The sequence below is a fragment of the Rousettus aegyptiacus genome, unplaced genomic scaffold (assembly GCF_014176215.1).
Source record: "Rousettus aegyptiacus isolate mRouAeg1 unplaced genomic scaffold, mRouAeg1.p scaffold_m13_p_4, whole genome shotgun sequence".
Lineage (NCBI taxonomy): Eukaryota > Metazoa > Chordata > Mammalia > Chiroptera > Pteropodidae > Rousettus > Rousettus aegyptiacus.
In genome coordinates this window covers 114,233,601-114,258,530 of record NW_023416307.1, presented here as the reverse complement: position 1 = coordinate 114,258,530, position 24,930 = coordinate 114,233,601, and the positions used below count along the sequence as shown (strand labels likewise).

General features: G+C 40.0%; 1 protein-coding gene across 4 annotated transcripts in view; it reads left to right on the top strand.

Annotated features, from left to right (window-relative positions):
• The window catches only part of CACNA2D3 (calcium voltage-gated channel auxiliary subunit alpha2delta 3), a 790,850-nt gene that overhangs the window by 511,741 nt on the left and 254,179 nt on the right, over positions 1-24,930 (top strand). For all 4 annotated transcript variants that reach the window (XM_036219353.1, XM_036219351.1, XM_016156350.2 and 1 more), the window contains one exon: positions 4,486-4,619. In XM_036219353.1, the coding sequence (XP_036075246.1) occupies positions 4,486-4,619 (134 nt within the window). The remainder of the gene's footprint in view (positions 1-4,485; positions 4,620-24,930) is intronic.

Below are 24,930 nucleotides of genomic sequence, written 5' to 3'. Positions count from 1 at the left end.
AACCCAGAGTTCACAGGAGACTCTGCAAGGGAATAAGGTAAATAAATCGATGTTATATAGAAAAATGAGAAGACCGTTTGTAATAGGTGGCTAATTTCAGCATTAATTACTCCTTGGTAATTACTGAATGATTGTTGATTCTGTTTTCTTACATGATATATGAAGTCCAAAAAGGTACATTAAAGAAGAGAATAAACATTCAAGAGCTAGAATTTAAAAGAAATTTTAAAAGGGGTGGGGAGGAGGAGATGGGGCCAGTTCAGAGATGCAGAGGGAAAAGAAGGGAAGCGTCTATGGTTATAGCCAAAGCATCCAGACCTCAGCAACTTCCTGTTATCCATCAAAAGGTACATTTGTTAACTAAAACTTAGATGAAAACATTTGAAAACAGAAAAGAGTCGTTCAGAAAAGTTTGAGATTTTAATGGCTTGGAGTTAGATGATTAAAATTGCATTAAGCTTAGTGGTATACATTATTAATATTATTTTTATAATTTTAGCTTTTCTTACCTTTTATAAATCTGCATCCCTGGTCTATATATTGAATTTAAGCTAGAACTGTGGCCTGGATTTTGAGTAGATCTTTGGTGCTAATTATTGAGCATTTTCCGGGACCCTCAGGAGAGAGCCATACATTTCCTCATCCAGTCCTCAACCTTTCCCAGTCACAGAGACACTGACAGCTCATTAGGGTTGTCTTCCTGAAGAAAGACCTCTGAGTAGCCGTGCCTGCTCTTTTCCACTACAGGAAGAGGCAGTGTCTTCAGTGGTTATGAACAAAGTTTTTGTAATCAGATGAAACTGGTTTCGAATTGATCTGGGACAAATTACAGAACTCCCAGTGTTCTGTTTCCTCCCTGTACAATGAGCACAGAAGTTGGGCTGTTGTGATGTCCAAGTGCACAGGAGTAAGGCGAGTGACAGTGACACTTTGGTGAATGCCCTCGCATTACTAACGGCTCACGCAAACCCGTGCACCCAGCTCTGGGAATACTGCTCTGGACAAGATGGGCACCATCTTTTCGTAACATTTCATGGAGCTAATATTCCAGTGAAAGAAGATAGTAAACAAGCAAGTCAGAATCCAGCACTGGATTAATCTTATGAAGAAAGTGAATGTGGGGTGAAGTAAGAGGAAATAAGTTTAGGCAACTAAACTCTTAATAAGGAAGAAGTAGCCATAAAGAAACTGGACAAAAGTGTGCCAGGCAAAGGATACACGTGCAAAAGCCTGAGATGGGAAAGGAAGGCATGTGAGAGGAAGAGAGAAAGGCCAGGGAGCTGAAGCAATGATTGCAGAATTGAGAAAACAAAGGGAGGTGAGGTCATTCAGTTAGGTGGGGGGTGGCAACTGAAGGAGAGTCTTGGAGGTCAGGTTAAGAAATTTGGATTTTATTCTAGCTCTAAATAGAAATCTGTTTTAGGCTCTTAAGCAGGAAGATGATCTGCTTTATACTTTTAGATAATCCCTCTGGCTACTGTAAGGAGCCTAGATAATAAGGAGGAAGATTTGTGGGGAGGCTGTTCCTATACTCTGATGGAGAGACAGTGGAGTCTGGAGTAGACTGGGAGAGTAGAGATCGGGTAGTATATTTTAGGTATATGTTAGAGATAGGGCCAGAAGAACATACTTGTGAATTAGCTACAGGGTGAGGTAAGGAATTGAGGGCTATCAAGGATAGTTTTTACACTGTGAGCCTAAATGGGGGAATGGCGCCCTTTGCGGAGATGGGGAAGACATATGGAGGAGGTATGGGCTTGATGAGGGAAATGAAGAGTAGGCTTTGAGTGAGTTCAGTCTGAGAATCATGTTAGTCATTCCATGGAGGTGTCAGGTATACAGTTGGCTATGGGTCTGTAGCTCTGGGGAGAAGCCAGATTTTCTTAACTTTTCAGAATTTTGACTATGGTAAGCAAGGTCAAGTGAAGATGATCTCAGCTCAATCCCTGCCCAAATGTGTGATGGTTTTTCTTTTCTACTCCCCCTATGCTAATAACCTGTTCCTCCCATCTTCCTTGCATTCATTTCCTTTCTTCTTTTGGCTCTATTTTAGAAAACCCAAATCAAGGATTTTTACTGTTGTCTTTAGGGATTTGAAAGAAAATATAGACAATCAGGAAGAACTCCTCCTAAGAGATGCTGACTTTACTGAACATTTGGCAAAAGAGCTCCAAATAGGAATTGTTCTAGACTGAGAGGAATTCACTCATGTACCCTGATGGTCCAGAACCATCAAGCTCTCTCCTTCTCTTATCAACATGGCAACACCTCTCTTAGCATATCCTCTTTGTCATGTTTCCCTCAAAGCCTAAGGTTTGTCTGCTAGAGAAGAAATGAAACGTTTTTTTAATTATTATTAAAACACTCATTACAGCCACCATGCATGGAGAGATAAGTATGGTGACCCCATTGATCCAGTGACCCTCTTTAAAACTTGTCTTTCCACCATGTTTCCAAGAGGAGCCACCTGGAAGTCTTGTGAGAGTAGTTTCCCGATGGATCTCCCTAACGGTGGTGCCTGACCTCTGAGGGAAGGCCAAGGTGCACATGGGCCCTACTCCTGTGCTGTATGCTAAAACTGGCTCTCACAGCCTGCTCCTTTGGGCTCTGTTTTCCCTGGGGTGGACCAGGCTCTGGCCCTGGCTGGGAGGGTGGGGATAGATAGGAGTGACAATGCATGTTAATTAGCACTGTGCAAAGCTGTCATCAGAAAGCCAGAAGCCACATGGCCCTAACCAGGTTTGGGGTTGGCATACCAAATTCAAACCAGCTGGCCTTTGTTTGGAAATGCACTGGGAGGGTCTTGGCCCTTTCTGGACAACAGAAAGCCTGGTATTTCCCGACCCAGAGTCCTCTTTTAGACATTAAGAGGTTCTATAAACACTGTAGCAAGTGCTGTGACAGATCTGGCTTCAGAGGCATACATACCCTCTTTGATTTGTTGGCAATATTAGCTGGCATGACATTAGTTATCAGGGTCCTTATTTAAAGACATGGGGAGGGAACATGACTGTCCATCCAGCGTCCCCCTGCTTAAAATCATTCTGTGACTATCTGACTATAGGGTAAAATCTAAACTATTTCCCAAGGTCCAATATGATCGTCCCCCTGCTCATTCCTCTTTTATAGCACCCAACTTGTACCTTCTCTCCCTTAGCCTCTTATCCCAACCATTCTGATCTATTTTCAGTTCCTAGAAGGGACTCAACTCTGACTTTTGGCTTTTCCTTACCTCTTGCTTTGCTGGACACACCATTTAATCCCTCTTCCTTTATCTAAGTGGTCTTTATCCTTCAGGGTTCAGTGGTGCTGGCCACTCCTTAGAGAGGCCAAGAGATTGGCTGGCCCTGCTGTAATGTTGATTGTGCTATTTTGTAGGTTAGTCCAATCTTCAAGGCTCTAGAGAACAGGGGTCCTTTTCATCTTGTTAATCTCTGCTTCTCCAGTACTAGAGACCAAGAAGTCTTTCATAATGTTTGAATGAAGGGCTCTCTCTTGAGGATCCAGACCTGGGCTTCGTCCCTTTCTTTCTAACACCTCTAACCCACAGAAAAGCCAGCAGGACCCCAAACTGAAGAAGAACATAGCCATGCCCTGAACTTGAGATCAAAATATCACCCCCATCCACAAGACAATAGCATGAATAGAACTTTTTTGTTACTTAGAAACCCTGTGTACCCAGCATATTCAAAATGCAGATGTGGTAACCAAACCATATGAAGGCATGAACTGACGTTTCCACCTCAAACACACCAAGGGCAAAATTATGTAAAAGCAAAAGTCACGGATTGAGAGACTTACAACCCTGGGTTCATCTTCCGTGTTTGCTCTTTGATACCTGTAAGAGCATGAGTGAAACACATATTCTCAGTCTGCTTCAGTCATCTTACCTTTAAAGTGGGTACAGTTCTCCCCACTACTTCATATTGTCAAAAATAAATGAGACAAAGCTTATCGAGTGTTAGAAAATTTTGTGTCCCTTAGTAAGCACTAAAAATTAGTTATAACTATTGTTGTTATAGTAATAAAAATGGAATATCCTTTCATTTTTGTGGTTTATAGTTCTCTCATTGGAAATAAACTCTTTAAAGTGAAAAATGAAAGGTTACAAAATGGCATATAGAGAGGACTCCCATTTCTGCTAGGGAAGGTGTATGTGTGTATGAATGTTAGATAGATAGATAGATAGATAGATAGATAGATAGATAGATAGATAGATAATCTGAGAAGACATCTAAAGGATTAACAGAGGCTTCCTCTTGGAGGTAGGTTTATGATTAATCGTATTTTATTCCTTTTGCTTGACTATATTTACTAACATGAACACATTACTCATGAAGTGGGTGATGGCAGAGAAGATATACAATATGTGAAAAGGAAAAAGAAAAGAAAGAAATTAGTCAGAGGTCAAGAAGGCTTTGCGTGCACATCTTCCCCAGTCACAGGTTTTCCTCTCTGTTACTAAACTGGCTTCTCCTTTGGCAGGATTTTTCACCCAGATTTCCACATTGGCTGATGTGCAGGAAAACGTCATGGAATACCTCCATGTACTCAGCCGGCCCAAAGTGATAGACCAGGAGCATGACGTCGTGTGGACTGAAGCTTACATCGACAGCACTGTGAGTCCAGGGGCCCCTGAGGGAGAGCCTGAGTGTCCATCCTGAGATGTGAGAGTTGTTTGTGTTAATTCCAGGACATGGTAACGGCATTTCTCTTTCTTAGTAATGGGGTTCAATGACATTTTCCTTTGCTGTGGAGTTTACATTGGTCCCCTTGGCAAATAAGGTGGGTGAAAAATCACAGTGGAGAATGTAACCTGCACAGAAAACTCACTTTTTGATTGTTTCTTCTCTAGTTAATTTTTTTCCTTCCCACATGTGTACAAATTCTGTCACTGTAATAATGATTATAAGCATGTTAGAGTCAGTCCTCACCATCTGAAGGGCCCAGTCCTGGTGATGAATCTTTGGGTCTCAACCCGGGAAGGTGACTGAAGCTCAGCTGTAACATGAATTGGAGTCACCGTAGAGGCCACAGCTGCGTTTTCTTCCCACAGACAAGTGAGAATATGCTTCAGTGGTGGTTGTGTAGGCACCGAGTTGTTGAAACTCTGGCCACGGTTCATTCTAAAGCTGAATTCCAAGCAAAAGATTCTGATGCCGAATTAGTTTAAAAGGAGGAGCTTTGCCAATCCTCAAACAATGGCTCAATGGCCTGGTTTCTTGTGTATTTTCAGAGTGATTTTTCATAGTGATAATGAGTCTGATGGGAGTGGTGTTTTTCATTAATTGATTGTAAATGTTCCCACAGGGCCTCTCTCCCATCGTTTTTGTTGGGATTAACATCACATTAATCACTGTAACCCAGACATAGCTGTTCTCCAGAGTGATCTCAATGGCTGCTGTGGGCCAGCTTTCCTGTCCGGGAGCTTTCTCATTCATGCTGCATTTCTGGCAGCTACAGGCAAATAAATGCAAGGCAGGAGCAGCATATGGGAACCTATGTTGGGGGACACCATAGCAGCCTGCCCCTCCTTGACCTTAAAGTACACAGTGGGACCATGGGAATATGAACTGGACTAGAAGAGGTACCCTTCCCAAGGAAAAACAAAGGAGGAAGTTTCGAGCAGAATATTTTCATGGTCTTAAAGAGCTTTCCCAGGGAGTTTTGACAAGTCATGTAGGGCATAAAAATAGTATCTATACAGTGGGAAAATCCAGACAAAATCTTTAGTGAGTCATCAAAATCAGTATCGCCAATGAGAAGCAAATGAACGTGGCATACTTTCGGAAAAGGACACATCCCTTTTATGGGGTATCCTGGCTAGGCGTATGTAACCTGGAGGTTATGGTGAAGGAGAGGATAAAGCTTTGTATTAATATAATGTTTTGATTTAGATAATATTAGTCACTTAAATCAATTGTTTTAGATTTACTAATTATATACACACATACATGTTTGTGTATGGAGGATAGTTAAGAGGGAGGGAGGGAGAACCCATTGCTACTCTAGCTTATCCGCTAACTTACTCTCGACAGCAGAGGTGAAGTAAATGGTCTGGGAGCAGCAATAGATGAACTGTTACGATGGAAATGTCTTTGAAATCTTGTGCTTTATCTTAAACATTTATACGAAATTTGTATTCTTTGACATAATTACCTTTATTTACTTTAAAATAAAATAATGTTCCAAGTAGTTCATTTTTTAGTAAAATGGTATGCCAAAGTAACAGAGCACATTTTCGCTACCTCTTAAAAAACACTTTGGCATACATAAAACTAACCCCCCAGAATATGCTTGTCCCCAAAATGATAGATCAATATCATTCCTGTTATTTATGTGGGGTCAAATTAAGATTCATATGCTGAACTCATATGCAGAGTCCAAATTCTAAGATGAACCCAACTTTGGAACCACCCAGAAAATGACAGGAATTGGGAGAGGGCTAGAGGTCAGCAATTGCAAGTTCATGCCTTTCCTGACGCATCCAGGACAGTCCCAACCCAGCTTGCAATAATGAAAGAGACCAAACTCAGGAGCACTTAGCTTTGGGATTGGTGGCGCTGTTTTAATAACCTGATGTCCTAGTGGGATTGATACCTATGGAATTTTTTTATATTTTAACCTATTTATAATCTACCTTAGCATATTAGCCAACGGCATTGAGTTTAGAGTAAGAATAGGCTCATTTATGTTCTACCAGTTATGTGACCATAAGCCAGTCACTTACCTTTTTTGAGTGTTGTTTCCCTCATTTACACATGAGAATAAAACCTACCTTTCAGGGTTGACTCTAAAGGTTAAGTGTCTGTGCATGGTGAGAATACAATAAATACTACCCATCAGCCTTCCCAAACTCAAGAAATCCAGTGTGAATTTTTCTCCTTGGCTGTGAGAAGTTTTAAAAAATACTTTCCTTTCTTTGAGCTGTGTCTCAAAGAAACATCATGGTGACTACAATATGGCTTATACTACTTTGATAATAGAATTTGGGGCCTAAGTATTATGAGTACCTTTATAGCATTGTTCCTCTAGAGATACACTTTAATCCTTTGGGATTCATTTTGTTGTGATTACATGTCATGGGCCAGGCACTAATGTCTGGTGTTGGTAGCTAGGGTCAATGTCCCTAAGGAAGACTACTTGTTGTGTTGTACCAGCCAAAGAGAGTCCCTAACAGCCTCACTGAGATAAAAACTGGCTGCCTTGCCCAAGGAAAGGGAGATAAAGTAGGGATAAAGTAGGAGCCCTCTTAATAGACTGCCACTTAACAGCCCGAGTGCCTTCTCTTTGCTCTGGAACAGTTTGTGCCTGTTGCCCACAGCACCCTGGACATTTGATCTGGTAGGCCACGCTGGCACAGATGCATACGCACAACTGTCCCCCGGTTGAATTGCAAGCTTACTAGAAGTCAATCCTCTTCATTCCAAACCTATTGTAATTTTATCGTAATTGTGTAAATTAGTTAACTATTATTTAAACCAATGGATTATGAGCATGAAAAAGAGAATTGTTGCTTCAGTGACTATGTAAATGCATGCCTTGGAAAGATTATAGAGAACATTGCTGAAAAGTATTATCAGTGTGTTAAGTGTGGGCAAATCAATCATAAAAGACTGGGGAGAAGAAGTCTCCCCTGCATTCAAGGAAATTGACACAATCTTTCTTTTTCTTTTTTATTTGTTTCTTTGTTTGTTTGTTTGTTTGTTTGTTTGTTTCTCTCTCTCTCTCTCTCTCTCTCTCTTTCTCTCTCCCTTCCTTTCTTCCTTCCTCCTTTCCTTCCTTCCTTCCTTCCTTCCTTCCTTCCTTCCTTCCTTCCTTCCTTCCTTTCGAGTGGTTTACCTTGACTTGTTTGTTTCATCCTAGGTTGATGTGGCAGATCTAGAGGCTGGGTTAGTGTTGGTTATTGTCTTATTGCCTCTTGGTAGTCTCCAGGAGTTGTATGATCCGTGAAGGAGAATGATCTTCTAAGACACTGAGAGGAGGGCCACCAAGTGGTGTGAGAGTAGTTGTGATTCCCAGCTGTACTGCTAGCATACCCTATGATGTGGGTCAGCATCGCTGGGACAGCACTATTAGTTTTCTATTTCCATGAAATGGATTACCACAAACTTATCTTCTTAAAACAACACAAATGTATTATCTCATGATTCTCCAGGGTCAGGAGTCTGGGCACAAGTTAGCTGGACCCTCAGCTTAGGGTCTTACAAGGCTGCAATTAAGTGTTGGCTGCACTGTAGTCTCATCTGCAGCTCAGAGACCTCTTCCAAGCTCATTTGAATTGTTGGCAGAATTCAGTCCCTTGCAATTATAAGACTGAGGTTCCCGCTTTCTTGCTTGCTATTCACTGGAGATTGTACTTAGCTCCTATAACCCACAGTTCCTTGCCACATGGCAACTACAGGCAGTTCACACAATGCCCAGTGCTTTCTCTCAGGTCACCAAGACAGCACCTCTCTGATACTTCACCTTCCTTTAAAGGCTTCTTTAATTAGGTCAGGCCACCCAGAATAATCTCTTTTAATTAACTCAAAGTCAAATGATAGTAACTTAATCATGGGAGTAATATCCCATCATACACTCCAGAGGAGGAGATTTTTAAGGGCCATGTATTTTTGGAGGCAGAAATCTAGGGAGCTATTTTAGAATGCTGCCTAGGGCATAGCCTCTGTCTATGTGCTGTGGTCCAAGACAGAAAGATGATGCTCGAAAGAAATGCAACCACTGCCTCCTCCTGTACTCTGTCAAGAGGAAGTCTCAGGGCAGCCATGTCTGCTCTTCACCAGAACATTTCTGCTCAGCCTACTGTCTCAAGGGGCCTGATTTCCTTTGTGACATTGTAGTCCGAAATTGGCTTTGATTTCTTCAGGAATCAGAAGACTTCTGACCCTGGTGATTTACGTCATTTCTAGCAAATACTAAGAAAACAGGTATTTGTCGATTACCTAGTAAATTTGGACACTTGATCTACAAGTTTGCTTAATATGTCTTAAAAGTTTTCTTTCTCCTTAATTATCTGGTGGTTAAGGCAAAAAGAATTATCTTTACTTGACTCATCAATTATTATGACTTAAACCCCAGCAGCAACAAATATAATTATGCAATTGATTTAATACTTAAATGAATAGCTTAAGATGACTGGCAAGTACACTGCTTTCCCTTTTTATTTATAATGCATTGATTCATACAGTTCTGGGTCTGAACAAGCTCAAGATAAAAGTTTGTGAACGGAAGCTGAGTTTGGATTCTTGCATATGAGGGTGAAGGATTGCGTTTAACCAAGTCTGATCTAGAGTGGAGACTGACAAAACTTTCCTTTCAGGGCTCATCCTCCCTGCTATGACTACCAACCAGTCTGATTAAATATTCTGTCTCCTGTCTGGCTGTTCTATTCAATTTGCTTTTCTGGTGAAGCCCAAATAAATGAATTAATGTTAACAACATTAATTATATTTAATCTAATACGATCTTGTATTAATTGACAAAACAGCAAACACCAGAATTCTGAAATTCATGGGTTTCTTATCTGAATACAAGTGTACACAGTCATTATCTCTTAGGTACAGAGCGAAAAAATCATTAACAATGGAATTTGTTCCATTTTGTAGGCAAATGGCTTGTGCTTTCCAGTTGGGTCCTAATCATTTTGGGAATGCTACCCGACTTGTCATGCAGGGCAGAACCTGCATTAAACTGAGGAAGCATCCGCATCCTGATCAACCCCTCTGAAGGAATTTGGATAGACTACAGTGACACGCAGAAGGGGAGCAAAGAAATCTTTTAGAGACAGTGGGAATGCAACCATTTAAAATAATGAGAATTCATTACTGAGGCCTCCTGCCCCTCCCTTTTGCTAGTAATGCAATTCAGTCAGCAATTTGTAAGAACCAATTTAGTTGCATTTGCAAATTGGACCTGTGTCCCTCTTTCTAACCCCCCACTAAGTCCAACTTGGAGAAAATGCTTTGTATTTGATAAATTACACATTTGTTTCGGTTTCCCATCTAGGAATGGCACCTGGGCCATTTAGGAGTTGTTTGGGTGATTGCTTTAAGCTACAACATCTTACTGCCTAGAAGCAATTACTCAGGGGGTCGAAGCCATCATAAGGAAATTGTTGGGGCTTGGAAACTGAATTTACAGTATTTTCCCAAGATACCACTGCATATCAAAGAAGTTCAAATCTTCGAAACAAAAAGACACACGTAAAGAGAAACATAAACTATCCTGCTGGGCTGTGGAACAGAGAATGCCATCTGCATTACATGGCATGGAGGAAACTGATTACGCTGGGACCTCTATTTCATAGCAGATGGGTTCATTAAATTTAATAGCCTCCAGAGCCTTTAGAAACCGTGTTAAAAACATGTGGAGCATGCTGTGACACTTCACTTCTGGCCCTGCAGTCATTATAACTCTGGCACAGACTATAAATATTATAGTATTTTATTTCCATTGAAACAGATTACTATTATAATTATAATTATTTTTTTTTTTACCAGGAGATGGTGATGTTAAAACTGAGTGCATTCCCGATCTCTGGTAATTTATATTAATTCAAATATTTTCTTCTTCCATTTGGCTTTAGATTTATCTATTTAGTGATTTTTCTAAGTTAACCTTTTTTTCTTTGAGTTAGTCTTATAAAAGTATGAATGAAAAGTATAAAATTATTACCAGGGAAGATGTCCTAACATTCTGTATGGATGACTGTCAACTAGTAGAAAAGTTTAGGACTGAAAATAAAAAAATAAATTAGATTTAAAGTGGATTTTTTTCCAGATTTTAAATTTATTGTTGTTTCTGCTATTGTGTATAATAATTTGAAATTGTCTATAATAAAAGGACAGCCTCTAAAAATAGGTTTAAGACCTTATAGAAATGATTAAGACCATTAAATATAAATAATCATTTAACATGATAGATTATTCACCATTTTTTGTTTATAAGTGAGAGCACCCAACTCAAAGTAGCCAAGGTCAAAAAAGGAATTTGGTGATTTTTGGAACCAAGATACTTGTGTAGTTTTGTCGTGAGGCATGACTAGATTCAGGGTTCAATCTCATGTAATTTAGACTTATCTCTTGACTCTTACTAGCTTTATTCCAAGGCAGATTCTCTCTACAGGGTAGCAATGATGACCTCTACCATCCACTAAATTTCATTATCTTTATAGTCCTTGATTTTTCCCTTACCCTATTAGCAACTGTATTAAGCCTATAACAGGCCTGTTTGAGTCAGAACCCTGTACTGAGAAGTTAGATGGAGCCTGAATCTCATAAAGTGGGGAGGAAACCAGTCCCAAAGAAAATTGACCCTGGGAGGACTGAGAAGTAACAGAGTCCTGCATAGAGTGTTTTTGTAGAATTCAAAATGAATCAAGCCAAAGATCATGCATCCCCTCAGTATGGTACTCATTATGGTAGCCCTTTATCTAGTCAAATGTTTCCATGGACCCTTAATATGTAAAACATATAGAGGCAGAACTGCTCTGGTAGATCCTGGGAAGTGGGACTATGGAACACTGAGGGAGGCTCTGAAGCACTCTCTTTGCTCCTTCCTGGCACTGTAGAGCCTAGGTGGTATTCTGAGTAATCGTTGAGTCGACCTCTGAGAAGACAAAGCGGGATTCCCTGCTGTGGATTATCTTCTGTGCCCCTAAGTTTACAACAAGGCACTGGTCTGGCTCTCTTTAGGAAAGATGATTATGGGGATTGGGTGGTTGTATTAAAAACCAAATTAGAAGATTATTATAATGATAGCACTAATATTTTATAATATTTCTTCCTTATTTCTCTTCATTACTGCAGATAATCAAAAGATGACTCACCATAGTTAATCACTTTTTAGGAAACATTGGCTCTAGGCAGAGAACTCACTCAAGCTCAGAGAAATTTATTAAATGGACATAGGAGCAGCTTTGGCAGGTACAAAAATCATCAAGAGAGTAGGAAACCATCATGAGCAAACAGTTGCTCCCTTTATTCTTTCTTTCTGGAGCCACACAGCCTTTTTCCTGTATTTTCTCCCTCACGTGTCAGCTCTATTTTTAAAATTCTCTGTAGACATTCTCTTGTCTCTCCTCACTCATGATTGAAATATAGTCTCCTTCAAATCTACTTCACATGATGTCCCAGTTCAAACCAAGTAGGGAGTAACTCAGTGCTTGTGTATCTGAATTCATATCCGAGCAAATTACCTAACTTACTCTAGACCATGGTTCCATTGAAGTCAGATGCCTACCCCTTAACCAATCAGCTGTGGCTGGGGAAGGGCCATATGATACAGGTTGCATGATAAAAGCAGAACATCCAGGATTATGGATAGTAAATTCTGTTGAAAAAAAAAAGAAAGAGGCGGGGCGGGAGAGAGAGAGAGAGAGAAGAAAGAGAGAAAGAGAGAGAGAAAGAGAGAAGAAAGAGAGGAAGGAAGGAAGGAAGGAAGGAAGGAAGGAAGGAAGGAAGGAAGGAAGGAAGGAAGGAAGGAAGGAAATAAAGAGAAAGAAAAAGAAAGAAAAAGAAAGAAAAATAAAAAGAAAGAAAAAGTTATGGGTAAGAGGAAATGAAGAAGTTGGCATTTCTAGACCTCTGTATTTCTATCTGAGGCTTCTGTAAGTTGTGTTCCCATTGGGGCTCTAATACTGACTCTCAGGACTATGTCTTTATTTCTTTTCTCTGAGCCCCAGACTCCTGACTTCCTTTTGTTCCCAGTTGCCCCAGTGAGTGTCCCCTCAGGCCTCTCCCTGCCTCCCACTTCTTTGACCCTCCCTTTCCCCCACCCACCATCCTGCTATGTGGGTGGTCGGAACCCCTCTCTGTTGTGCCTTCTGAGAGCTGAGGGCGGTATTTTGGCCATCACGACCAACTCTGTACTGCTTTTTCCTCCTTCACAGCCCAGATATTTGGCCAACTTAGATTCTCAGAGCTGATTCTCATGCTTTGACATGGTTTAAACTAAAATGAAGAATAATTAAAATAATCCCAGGGAATCAGGCTGTGGTTTGATATCAGCCACCAGTTTCTCTTCTCTTTCTGTAGAAAGAACTTATTCTATGTAAAAGATTTAATTCTTTTACTCTTATTCCATAAAGATTACTGTGCCAATTATAAATGTATTATCTATAAAGCCATGACTCAAAGATACCTTTGACAAGAATACTTCACCTGCCTTGTGCTTTTAAACTGCTTCTGTTGCAAAATGGCAGAGGACCACTACCACTGAATCCTCTTGCCATTGAAATATTATTCTTTCATGGCCTTTCACACCTGCTTGTAATAAAAAATGGCAATCAGGATCTCCTTCAACCTTATTCAGCTGATGATGCTCAGTGCCATTTCCTAAGGGGAAATTCTTGTTCTGAAAGGAAAAGCAAATACAATAGTTTATTCAGGCAAAAGGAACATGTTTTCAAATCAACGTCTAGTATGTTTAATAAAAAATTCTAGAACATCAACATTTTTGTCAGTTGATGGAAACAACTATTAAACACTCTTATAATTGATTTCTCTTCTGAAGTGATCCAATTAAAGGTGGCCTGAGATGAAGCAGGAGTTGAATACCATCCCACAGCCTGTTTCTCTTTCACTTAGCCCACTATTAGGAGCATTTGTTTCCCTGTGAAGAATTCTTTCTTTGAGAAAGACAACATTCAAATGCACTATTTGTTCATCTTGATATTCCATACTATTCCAATAGAAAGGACCTATGGGCAGAACTGTTCTCACACCTTACAGGGGAAGGGCCATTATGAGACCAAATTATATGACTTTCTGTCTGCTTCTAGAAAACATTTTAAGGCCCAGTGTGAAAAGGCTTCACAAATGATTGAGCTATTTTAATTGTCAACCAGTAAATTAGACGATCTAAAATACAGATAGGATCACCACTGGCCCAAAATCTTCCAGAGAAACCTAAATTCTAAGCATTTGAATCACTTGATAACCTGATTCCTATTTACTTCTCAGTCTTCTCTTTCCCCCATTCAATGCTACCATTCAGCCTTGCCCTACTCAAAAACAGTCAAGAGCTAATTCTAATGTTCTCCCCTAGTAACTTCTGTACCTGTTCCTGCTGCAAAAACCAGCCTCTTCCTCTTACTCCATTTGGAAGCCTCTGGGCTTACCCTTTGTGTTCAGCATCATCACTGTCTCCTCTGAGAAGTTTCACTTGATCATCTCTGATCCACAACCCCTCCTACCATCTAGAGTGGGGCCCTCATGATATGCTTTCAAAGCATTTAGCACCATCCTAGAACTTCTTGTATTAAAAAATTTCATACTTATTTTTTACCCAGCTGAACTATGCAACTCAAGGAGAGGGATGGTGTCTGGGTTCACTGTGGTGTCCTCAGTATAGGGATGGGCACATAGTAGGTAGTCGAGAAATACTCGGTTGTTTGAATCACATGGATTAGACATCTCAAGGTTGGAGGGTGTCTGAAAATATCTGTTTTGTAGATGTTAGGTGAGAATGGCATCATCTCCAACATTTCAATGTGTACACTACATATTGTTCAAGGCCATATTTTTATACACATGATCGGTGTATTCATCTTCATCATGTGACTGGGATTCTCTCAGGCTTCCAACACCACCATCCCAAGGAAGCATTTTCCACATATATCAAAGGGGTCTGAATTCATGTGTCCAGGCTTTGAGAAGCTAGGAAAATGGCACTCTGAATGGCAAAGATGGTTTGATATCAGCTATGTCCTTGCTAAGATAAAATCAATTTGCTACATACAGTTTTATGCCACAGAACTTACCTACTATTAAAATTCAACAATTTTTAAAATGATTTTGACACTCCCAGAATCATATCTGGTTGTCGGATATATACTGGGCATTCATGGAAATCTTAAAAATAATTCCTTATATTGATTTTTATTTCTTGGCTTTCAATGTGCCTTCCTATATATTGCCTCCAAGTATCTTATCGTGGTCAACAGAGCCTCAGCATTGCCAACTAGTTATATGCCATTGACATTCTGTCTCAGATCTCTATCGGTTTTCTTCAGAGAAGTTATAATCATTTATAATTACTTCAATTAAATACTTTGATTTTTTTTTCTCTTTACAAATTCTTTTTTCTCTGTCTTTCCAACAGTAATTTAAGGTCTGGGGCAAAAACTATATCGACTCCCTACAACCTGGTACTGTGCCTGGGTCATAGTACTACACACTCAATATCGACCCAGAGAGACTAAGTAGTTTTTTCTTAGTCATACCACCAATTAAGTTTTACTACTCACTAGAGTTTGTTTGTTTTTCCCCAGTGTACATTATACTTCTGAAAAGATACAATGAAACACCAAAAATTGAGAAAGAAATTGTAAAGAATACTGGCTACAAAGTGGATAGCAGTGCCAAGATAGAGTTTAAAATATTTTCCCCCAAATGCATTTGTCATATTTGTCTTTCCTTTTAAAAATTTAGCTGAATGGTCAAGTTCAGGTGTGAAGCAACTGGTTTTTATGAATGCCAGCTTCATCTACTCAATGGCAGTCACTGATTTTAGATGGAAGAAATTTCAGGGGTTAACCAGATTTCTGCAATGTTCCCTTTCTGTGAATGTTGTTAAAAGCAATATGTTGGGGAAAGGGTTGATTGCTTAAGGCACATTGTTTATACTATATTACTTAGGTTTGATGGAAAAGTTCCTAACGGTGGTTTTTTGCTAAAGATATGGTTTATGGATGAAGAGTGGAATGTGATTTTTTGGTAGGGCATCATCCTAATTCAGATGGACTCCAAAGAAACACGATATTGGGAGAGGCCAGGAAAAATATTCAGGTCTGTGGAGCTTCTTTAGCATTAGCACTCAATTCTCCATCAAAATATAAACGCTGTCTGCTTTTAATTACCGTCCTTATTCAAGCCAACTTAATTACTCTGGGCCAGACTGGAAAGGAAAATTCCCAGAGAGTCCGATATGATAGAATGTTAGTGTGTTTTCTGAAGAAGATACTGAGAAATCCTTAATGAGTTAGTTTTTCAATGTAACTTTTGCAAAAGAAGACTAAGGGAATAAAAGGGAGAAAAATTATAGATTTTTGGCAGCTGTTCACCATCATAGCACTTGACAATCTGCTTTTTATTTAGTTTTATGTTATGTAAAAGCATGGAATTCTCAACTTAAGAAATATTGATCACTGCATGACAATACATATGTAACAAAACTGTATTGTGTAGAAAAAGCTCTCCTTTTAAACTGAGATTACTGACTCTATTTTGTTATTAAAATGTGTGAGTCTTTTTACTTAGAAAATAATGTGTTTTTTTTAAATGTAAGTTATTTAAAGGTTAAAATAATCTTAATATTTAACTATTTATATTATAAAGAACAGATTTTGCAACCAAGTACAACTGAATGCAAACAAGAGCAAACCTGGAAAAGAAAATCGGTGGCCAGGAATGCAGCAACGAATTGAAGACTGCGTCTTGGCCACAGTACATAGGTTCACAGTAGCCCTTTGCTGTATTGGCAGAACCATACATTTTTGTAAGGTCTGTTGATTTCCCCAGACTTCATAGAATCTAGATCAAGTTTGTCAATTTCCCATTTCTCTTAAAATGATAGTCCAACCTAAAGTTGAGTTGGGAGCATACTGTATGGACTTTATGGCCTTCTTATCCAGCTAGATTGCTCCTCTCTGTAATTATTGGCAAACAAGAGGGTTTACTCTTTGGCTGTCATTGTTCTAAGAACATTTGTGGAACCAGATGTACAGCTACCTAATTCTTAGTTTAGTCCCTATGCTGGGCACTAAAGTATAGCTTTCATTTTTAGGAAATATAATTTAAGTCCCTGTATTGAACAATCCAAGCCACCTTGGTAATTTAAAATTAATAGATTATTTTTGGTGGCTATTGGTAACCTCCAACATAAGTGGCAAAGGTTGTATGTCCTCGCCAACATAATCTTATTAGCGGGCTATGGTGAAAACAAGTCCCAGACAAATTCTGATATCCATGCAAACATTTACGAGTAGCATTCACAAAAGCCAATGAACTGTTGTGTAAGCTCAGGGAAGTCCCAGCTGTCTATCATTTTAGATGTTCTGATGGTGTCTTGCATCAAAACAAATGCATTATTTGCAGAAGTCAGTTAACCTTCTCTTTGGAGTCAGGTGATTAAGAAGCCTGAGTCAGCAGCAGAAGAGCAGACTGTTTAACAATCGAGCCTGGGGCACTATTCTTAAAAATGGAGGCATATGCGTAAATGTGGGAGGCCTTCCCAAGAGCAACATAGCATCAGAGAGCACAGACTTCATACCAGATAGTAGACCTAGCACTGAATCCCATATGCCCTATGAATGATCCCATGTCCTTGGGCAAATTCCCCCATTTCTCTAAGCCTTAGCTTTCTCCCCTGGAGAATGGAGACAATAGGATCTACCTGACAGGGATGCAGAAGCACTTAGCATAGGGTCTGGAGTTCGTTTTAACTGCCCCACACTGGTGGCTCTAGCATCCCAATTAATCTTACTATGCTACTCAAATGAGGGTCGGCCTACTGCTCTGTTTGGAAGGATGCTTCTGAAGGTCACCATTCATTTCCATAGCTCGGCCTTTCCTCTCAAGCCTCCTGGTTCACACCTGCTGCCCATCATACAAGATTCAGAGGAGCACAGCAATTTCCAGCACTGTGATTACTTCTTATTCTACTTTCTAAATGATACACCTGTAAAGACTTCTGAGACAATGAGAGGCAATGACATCACTAGTCTTTTTTTTTTTTTTTTTCATTCTCAAGCATGAAATGGAGCTTCCAGGCAGGACAAGGTAGATACACCACTCTGGGTAGGGACTACACCCACAAAGAATAAAGGTGATTTAAGCATGCCTTTCCACTGGGAAGAAAACATACACAGTTCCCTTTCTTTTGAGAGTGTGAGAATTTGACAAGTCCAAAATAAAAAGAAGACATAATTAATTCCATAAGACTCTATGCATGGAATAAGTAATAATGTTATTCTGAATTTCTAATTAATAATAATTAGTTTAATATTGATGGAGGACTACACACCTTGCGTGGTGCTAAGCAGTATTATCTTCTTAAAAATTCACAACTCTATGAGTTCAACAATACTATTATTCCCACTTTACAATGAAGAAACTTTGATTTTGTATAGTATAATTCTATTACGTGGCATGAAGTGTACTGTGGAATACTTCAATGTAAATGTTGTTGTTAGGTAGTCGGGCATGAGCAACAGGAGCAAAAGCTCAGCTCTGTAACCATAGAAACTTTCTTTGAAAACCTTCCTTAAGGACCTCCCAGAAATACCTCCCATTTAGGGTTATAAATTATCTCAAATCCTAGAGCACAAAGTTCATAAAAGTTGCTGGCTGAACCAGCTACAAATGCGTTCCCAGAAAGTGCTACCCTAATTTGCCCACAATTTAAGCCTCATTATATTGCCATTATAATACTATGCTTCTGCCTGGAAGTTCATGAATCTAATTATAACAGATTGAATTCTGGGTAAGCACATGTGCAATAGCAAAGGGTAATATAGCAGCCAACTGTCAGTTAAGGTGACCTCACATCCAGATCATCTAAGACCTCCCATCACAACCCAAATATAAACAGACCCTCCCACTTCTGCATTGTTAAAGCTCACTATGTTGAAAACCCGTTCCTCCCTTGGGCTGTACTGTCTTATCTCTTCATCTCCCAAATTCCACAGGGCTGTACCTTCCTTAAGGGGCCCCTCTCCTTCTAAAATGTACTTTCAATAAGTCTTACTTTTTAAAAATCTTGCCGACTGGTAATTCTTTGCTGCTTCGGCAGGGAAGAACTGAGGGACAACACACAACGGCATCGTCCTCCTCCCCAATGCCACTGGGGCAATTTCACATCCCCCCAATGGAAACATTGTGATATAACTGTGTATGTTAATTTTAACCTATAGCTCAGAAGTGGCCAATTGCCCTAATCGGAATATACACACTGGCTAGTATTTAAGCAAAAGATGTGCTACAGCTGTTAAGGATTTGTCAATTACCATAATGAACATTTATTTTATGTTGGTAAATTGGAGGTGTCTCTTCTGTGCGGATTTGTTGAATGGACTGCAGTGCCCCAGCCTACCCTGAGTGGTGTGTCTACCTTGTCCTGCCTGGAAGCTCCATTTCATGCTTAAGGATGAAAAAAAAAAAAAAAAAAAAAAAAAAAAAAGACTAGTGATGTCATTGCCTCTCATTGTCTCAGAAGTCTTTACAGGTGTATCATTTAGAAAGTAGAATAAGAAGTAATCACAGTGCTGGAAATTGCTGTGCTCCTCTGAATCTTGTATGATGGGCAGCAGGTGTGAACCAGGAGGCTTGAGAGGAAAGGCTGAGCTATGGAAATGAATGGTGACCTTCAGAAGCATCCTTCCAAACAGAGCAGTAGGCCGACCCTCATTTGAGTAGCATAGTAAGATTAATTGGGATGCTAGAGCCACCAGTGTGGGGCAGTTAAAACGAACTCCAGACCCTATGCTAAGTGCTTCTGCATCCCTGTCAGGTAGATCCTATTGTCTCCATTCTCCAGGGGAGAAAGCTAAGGCTTAGGGAAATGGGGGAATTTGCCCAAGGACATGGGATCATTCATAGGGCATATGGGATTCAGTGCTAGGTCTACTATCTGGTATGAAGTCTGTGCTCTCTGATGCTATGTTGCTCTTGGTAAGGCCTCCCACATTTATGCATATGCTCTGATAAGGATCAAGCCCACCAGACTGCATTAATGGAGTGCCCAAGTCTTTTAAATACCGGATGTGTGATTAGAAATGTCCTTGTCATTCCCACAAGCCTGAGTTATAGTGCTTCTACTGAATTTTGAAAAACTCATAGTGCTTGCTTTGAGCTGTGAAGATACTGGAACTTGACTTTTCCTGAATCATGTTCCCCATAATGTTGACAACTCAAGATAGGAAACTTCAAATTTTGCAACATGTATCTCTCACATAGAGAGTTCTTTGTGCTATATGAAATGATAGAAGGAAAACTCAGCTCATCACACTTGTAAAAGTAGCAACGGCATTCCTGGGTTTAAATCTTGAGTCAAAACAATTCTATTTGATGGGCTTTTAAATATCCTGGAATTTGCATTTTGAATGTGTTATACATCACAAAAGGACTTTGATGGTGTTGTCACAGCAAACATTGTAATCACATCCTATAATTTATATAACTCCAACTGCTGTCACTTTGTCAGAATCATGATATGCTATTCCTGATATGCATAGCTTCTCTCCTGCAGGAAATTGAGCATCTTGAATCAAACTCCTAGGGGCATTCAAAATGACTTTGAACAGAAAGTCTAGCCAAGTCAATCAGTGGGTTAATAAGTAGATCAAAACTTTAAATACACTACTGAATAAGCCATGGTGTTCTAAAAGCAAGGCTACAAGAGGGATTTTGAACCTAGGAAAGGAAAGTGAACTATCTGGGAGGCTCTCAGTTGCATGGAGCAGCAGCGATCTGTGCTCATGCTCAAGGCCCTCCCAGAGATTGTCCAGCTAACCTTGAGGCTAAGAGTTGGTGTGTCTCAAAAACCTTGCCCCTGGTCTGAACCTTGCTCAAAGACTGCTTTGGAGGGGGCCAACTGGAAAACAGTGACATCATCAGGCACTTCTTTGTTGAACTTTTACTGCTTTTCTTCCCCCAAATAATCAACTAGTAGTTGTTTTCCTTTTTAAAGAATAGATGATCAAATTTATCCTTTTCCCTACATGCCCAATCACTGTCATTATTCACCTCCAAATTAGAATTCCTCAGGAAAAATTTGGGGCCATTAGGATGTGAAAGAGAGTCCCCAGGGCAGGTTCTGGAATGAAAGAGGGGGCAGAACAAAATTGCTATGTGTAAGAAAATAGGACAAATTAAAAAACAGGCTTGCCTCCTGAGACAAGAGAGGGGACAGCAGGCTCAACAAGTGGGGTGCAGCGGGGCACTAACTTCAGATGACCAAAGTAACTTGAGGTCTTTTCAAGGGCAAGGATATCTCTTATTTAATTCCATGTTATTTTCTCTGCTGCTGTGTAACCCCCTGCATCCTTCAAAACTCTACCACATTTTATAAAAGGCATCAGAAGAGAGGTTTGGGGGAAACCATGGGAAAGTTCCAATTTTCTACACTTCTGTCCTGTTAGGAAGGGCATGAGGGGGTGTGCATGTAGGGGTACAGATATCCCCCAGACAGTATGAAGGTAAATGTGTGGGGGAAACTAATGGAAGAAAATGGTTATTTTAATAAGGTTTGTTATGCAGACTCAATCCTAGACAGGATTCATGGTGATAAGGGTATCTCCAATGATTAAGTCATTTTCCTATTCCCGCTATGGGAAAGGGAAGGGGGGCACCTTCAAAAAGGGATATTTATAACTAGCCTTTAGGCAGAAAAGGGGGAGGGTAGAGAGTTCTTCCTGCATCTACTGTTTTTCATTTGCTTTCAGCTCAAAACAATCCTTATGCCAAAGTTGCATATTTTGGAGTGGCATACCCTGATCCCCTTCAGGTAAAATAGTCTCCACTTGGAGAAATATGATTTCATTCTTATTATAGTTTGATCTACTAACCTAACAAGTATTCATTCTTTAATTCTCTGTTTAGTACTGCCTCCCTTTCCTGCTCTGGCTTCATAGCCCAGTTTTAAAATATGGTTAACTTTAGTTTACCCCTAGGTCTTTCCAATCCGTAGCATCACAGCACAGAGTAACAACCAAGTCTTATGTCCACTACTCTTCCCTGTCCCCAGAGGCTGATGCTTAATAGATATTTAATGGGTAAATAATAGGCAAGACATATTTTTAGTTATAATAGGTTTAAAACAACAACAAGAACAACAAAAATGTGAATGTGAAAAGTTTATCACTCACTTATAACTCAGTGGAAAAATAGTGTGCAATTTTACATCTATCTGATCCATTTATTATTTTAAAAAAGCAAGAGATTTTACATATGGAATATTAACACTGAGGACGCAAACAGTGACACTTCAAAGAGCGTGTATCTTATTTATCTTTGCATGTGGCCAGCATACCCAATACTCATATAACTGTTCATTGTGTGATTGAGTGAATGAGTTTATGAATATATGACTTAAACTTTTTATCTTTCATTATATTATATTTTTAAATTTTCCAACATGGAGGTGCAGACGCCATTGTTATTTGAAAGAACTCTGGTTTTTATGTCTTAATTTCATTTAACAAAGAGAAAGATGAAAACAAACAAAATTTTACCATTGCCACATGTTTCAGAGCTTTTCTCTTCTTGTAGGTGTTTCACACACACACATTTGGCTGAGTTTACAAAACTCACAACACGTTTAATGACAATTGCCTTGAGTTTCAGAGCAATTGAATTCTGAAATAGTTCATTTGAGTTAGTTAGAGGTAGCCAGCTATCAAGGTTACGATATCACCTGAACCTCTTGGGTTGTATGAACTACCTTATTAGCCCAAATCCATTGCTTCATAAAACCAGGCCCCTGTTATTAATTAATTAACTTAGGGCACTGTTAGGATTTTTTAAAAAATACCTAATTCACCATGAATCTTTCATTTTATTTTAAAAATAAAAGAAGCACAAGTGATTTCTATTTATGAAACTGAAAGGTAGTTATTTATAGTATTTTTCTTACAGCAGTTCCCAACTCCTTACTGTCAGCTTCTGAAGGCAACCATTGTAGACTTCTCTGTCCCCAACTCTGTTACTGCAGTCGCCATAAACTTCCTTATTAATGGTATCCTATTGTATTCTGTGACTCCATATTTTCTTGAATCTTTTAAGCATCAGATCTTGTATGCCAATTATGACATAGCCGTGGGTCTTAAGAGCTTTATAAATCCTTTTATTTTTGTACCAGGAAATCTTTTTAAATAAAACCAGTGAGTTATCTAGCATTAAGGCACCTGCCTTATTCCTGAACACCCCTGGATTGCTCTCTGCATAAACATTGAGTGACACGATGCTAAACTTCCATTACTGTAACCAAGTGGAGACTGCTGACACTGTAAAATTATCATCATATGCTTGGTTCTGAATAAGGTTTGTGAGCACATCCAAGGCCCAAGTTCTTCCAGGTCTGTGTGCACTGCCATATTCAGTAAGCGGGAAAATCTATGTGGCTATAGCCAAATCAAACTGTTTTGCCAAGTATGCTTTCTCCCGCCTCCTCCCCTCCCCAGTTGAAGAACCTATGGTTATTTGGATGGGAATTTAATGTATACCTCTGATTTATCTATTTATTCATTACTCATTAAACTGCTGTTTAGTTCTAGCTATATGAGCTTCCTCTAAAGCTCCTCTAAACCAAAGTGAATTATGGCCACATGCAGTGAGGTCAATTTGAGTTGCATCTCAAGTGAACCCGAGCTGGGGCTTGAGGGCTCTGCGGGTTAGGCTGAGCAACTTAAGGCATACAGACAGGGTAGGCACCAGCACCTGTTCCGCTGCGTTTTGAGATCTACCCCCTTCGGTCTTCCAAAGGATTGAAATATGGAATTTTTGGAGAAGGAGTCAAACTTCGTGTGTAATGAGAAATATTTTCTCTTTTCGTTCTAAAAGGTATTTGTGTCACTTATGGAGGTGGCAGAAGTAGACCATGCTGATTAAGAAAACATCCCTGGAGCCAGAGGACCTGAGTTCTGAGGCAATCCCTCTTAACAGATGTGTCACTGAGGACTGTTAACCTTTCTGTGCCTCTGGTTTTATCATATATAAAAGGGAGTAATGAGAGACTCTGCCCTGCCAGGGTGTTGTAGGGATAACTGATGTAGTGTCCTCTGTCAAGGGCCTCCCTTCTCTCCTCTCACCTGCTGGTTTCGTGGCTGCCCTTGAAGCAGGGTTGCCTGCTGCTACTGCAAGCCAGCAATTCAACATCCACACATTGTTCATCATCCTTGTCAGGGGCCTCAAATGTAAATAAATGTTCTTAGGGGCCAAGCTTGTGAAGTTAATGCGTGGAGAACAGTGGATATAAGAAAATAGGGATTGGAGTGGTGACCTATTGCATGCACACACCATCTAAAGGTATTCATTTCAAAACCTTTAAAAATAGCCAGTGGCCCTATGAAACTCTGCAGATATAATCTGCTGGGGCTGGAAATTCCTTATGACCAACTATGCTATTTGCAACTTTTTCTTTGCCCTTTTTACCTCCTGCCCTTCAGAATCTGCTTCTTCTTCCTCAGTTATTGGAGACCCTGGCACCTCCCTTCCTGTGCACAAGAACTCTGGCAGCTAGAAGAGCAGCAGAATCCATCTCAATCTCCCTGCATTTAGGGTTCACCCTTTATGTCCAACGGTGCTCCTACCTCTGGAGCCTGATCTCACCTGCCACTGTGCTCCCATCGCCACGTCGAACTGGCACTGCTGTGTGTCAGGCAGTCCTGTGGCAGCAGCCTACCTTCTCAGAAGGGCTTCTCTTTCTTGGCTGCATTCAGGGAGGTCTCTGTTGTGAAGCAGTACCAGATGAGGTAAAAGGGGTTGTGGAACCTCATGTTGTCTAACCTGAAGCTCAGAACCCTGACTTCTGTGGCATCTCCCACTGTGCACTGTTAACCAGCCACTGCCTCTGGGCGCTTGAAGATTTTTATCGTCTAGTCTTTTTTTTTTTTTTTTTTAAATTTGTGGAGAGTTGATGAAGGCCCTCAAAGAGGAATTTATTCCTCCAAGCTCTGCTCTCTCAGCAGAATGTCTACACAGGATAGATGTGTAGGAATAATGTCCTGATCAATTGATACTCTCTTCCCTCCAACACCAAGAATTTGCCAATATTCACCTGCACATGGCATTATTTGGGGAATGACACAGAGTTGTTCACACCCATTTCTTGATCTCATTCAGTGTTCAATGGGAATGTAAAGAACTGGCAGAGGGTATAAGAACCATCCTGGATCATGGCGAGTGAGGCAGGCATTGTTTGTATTCAGAG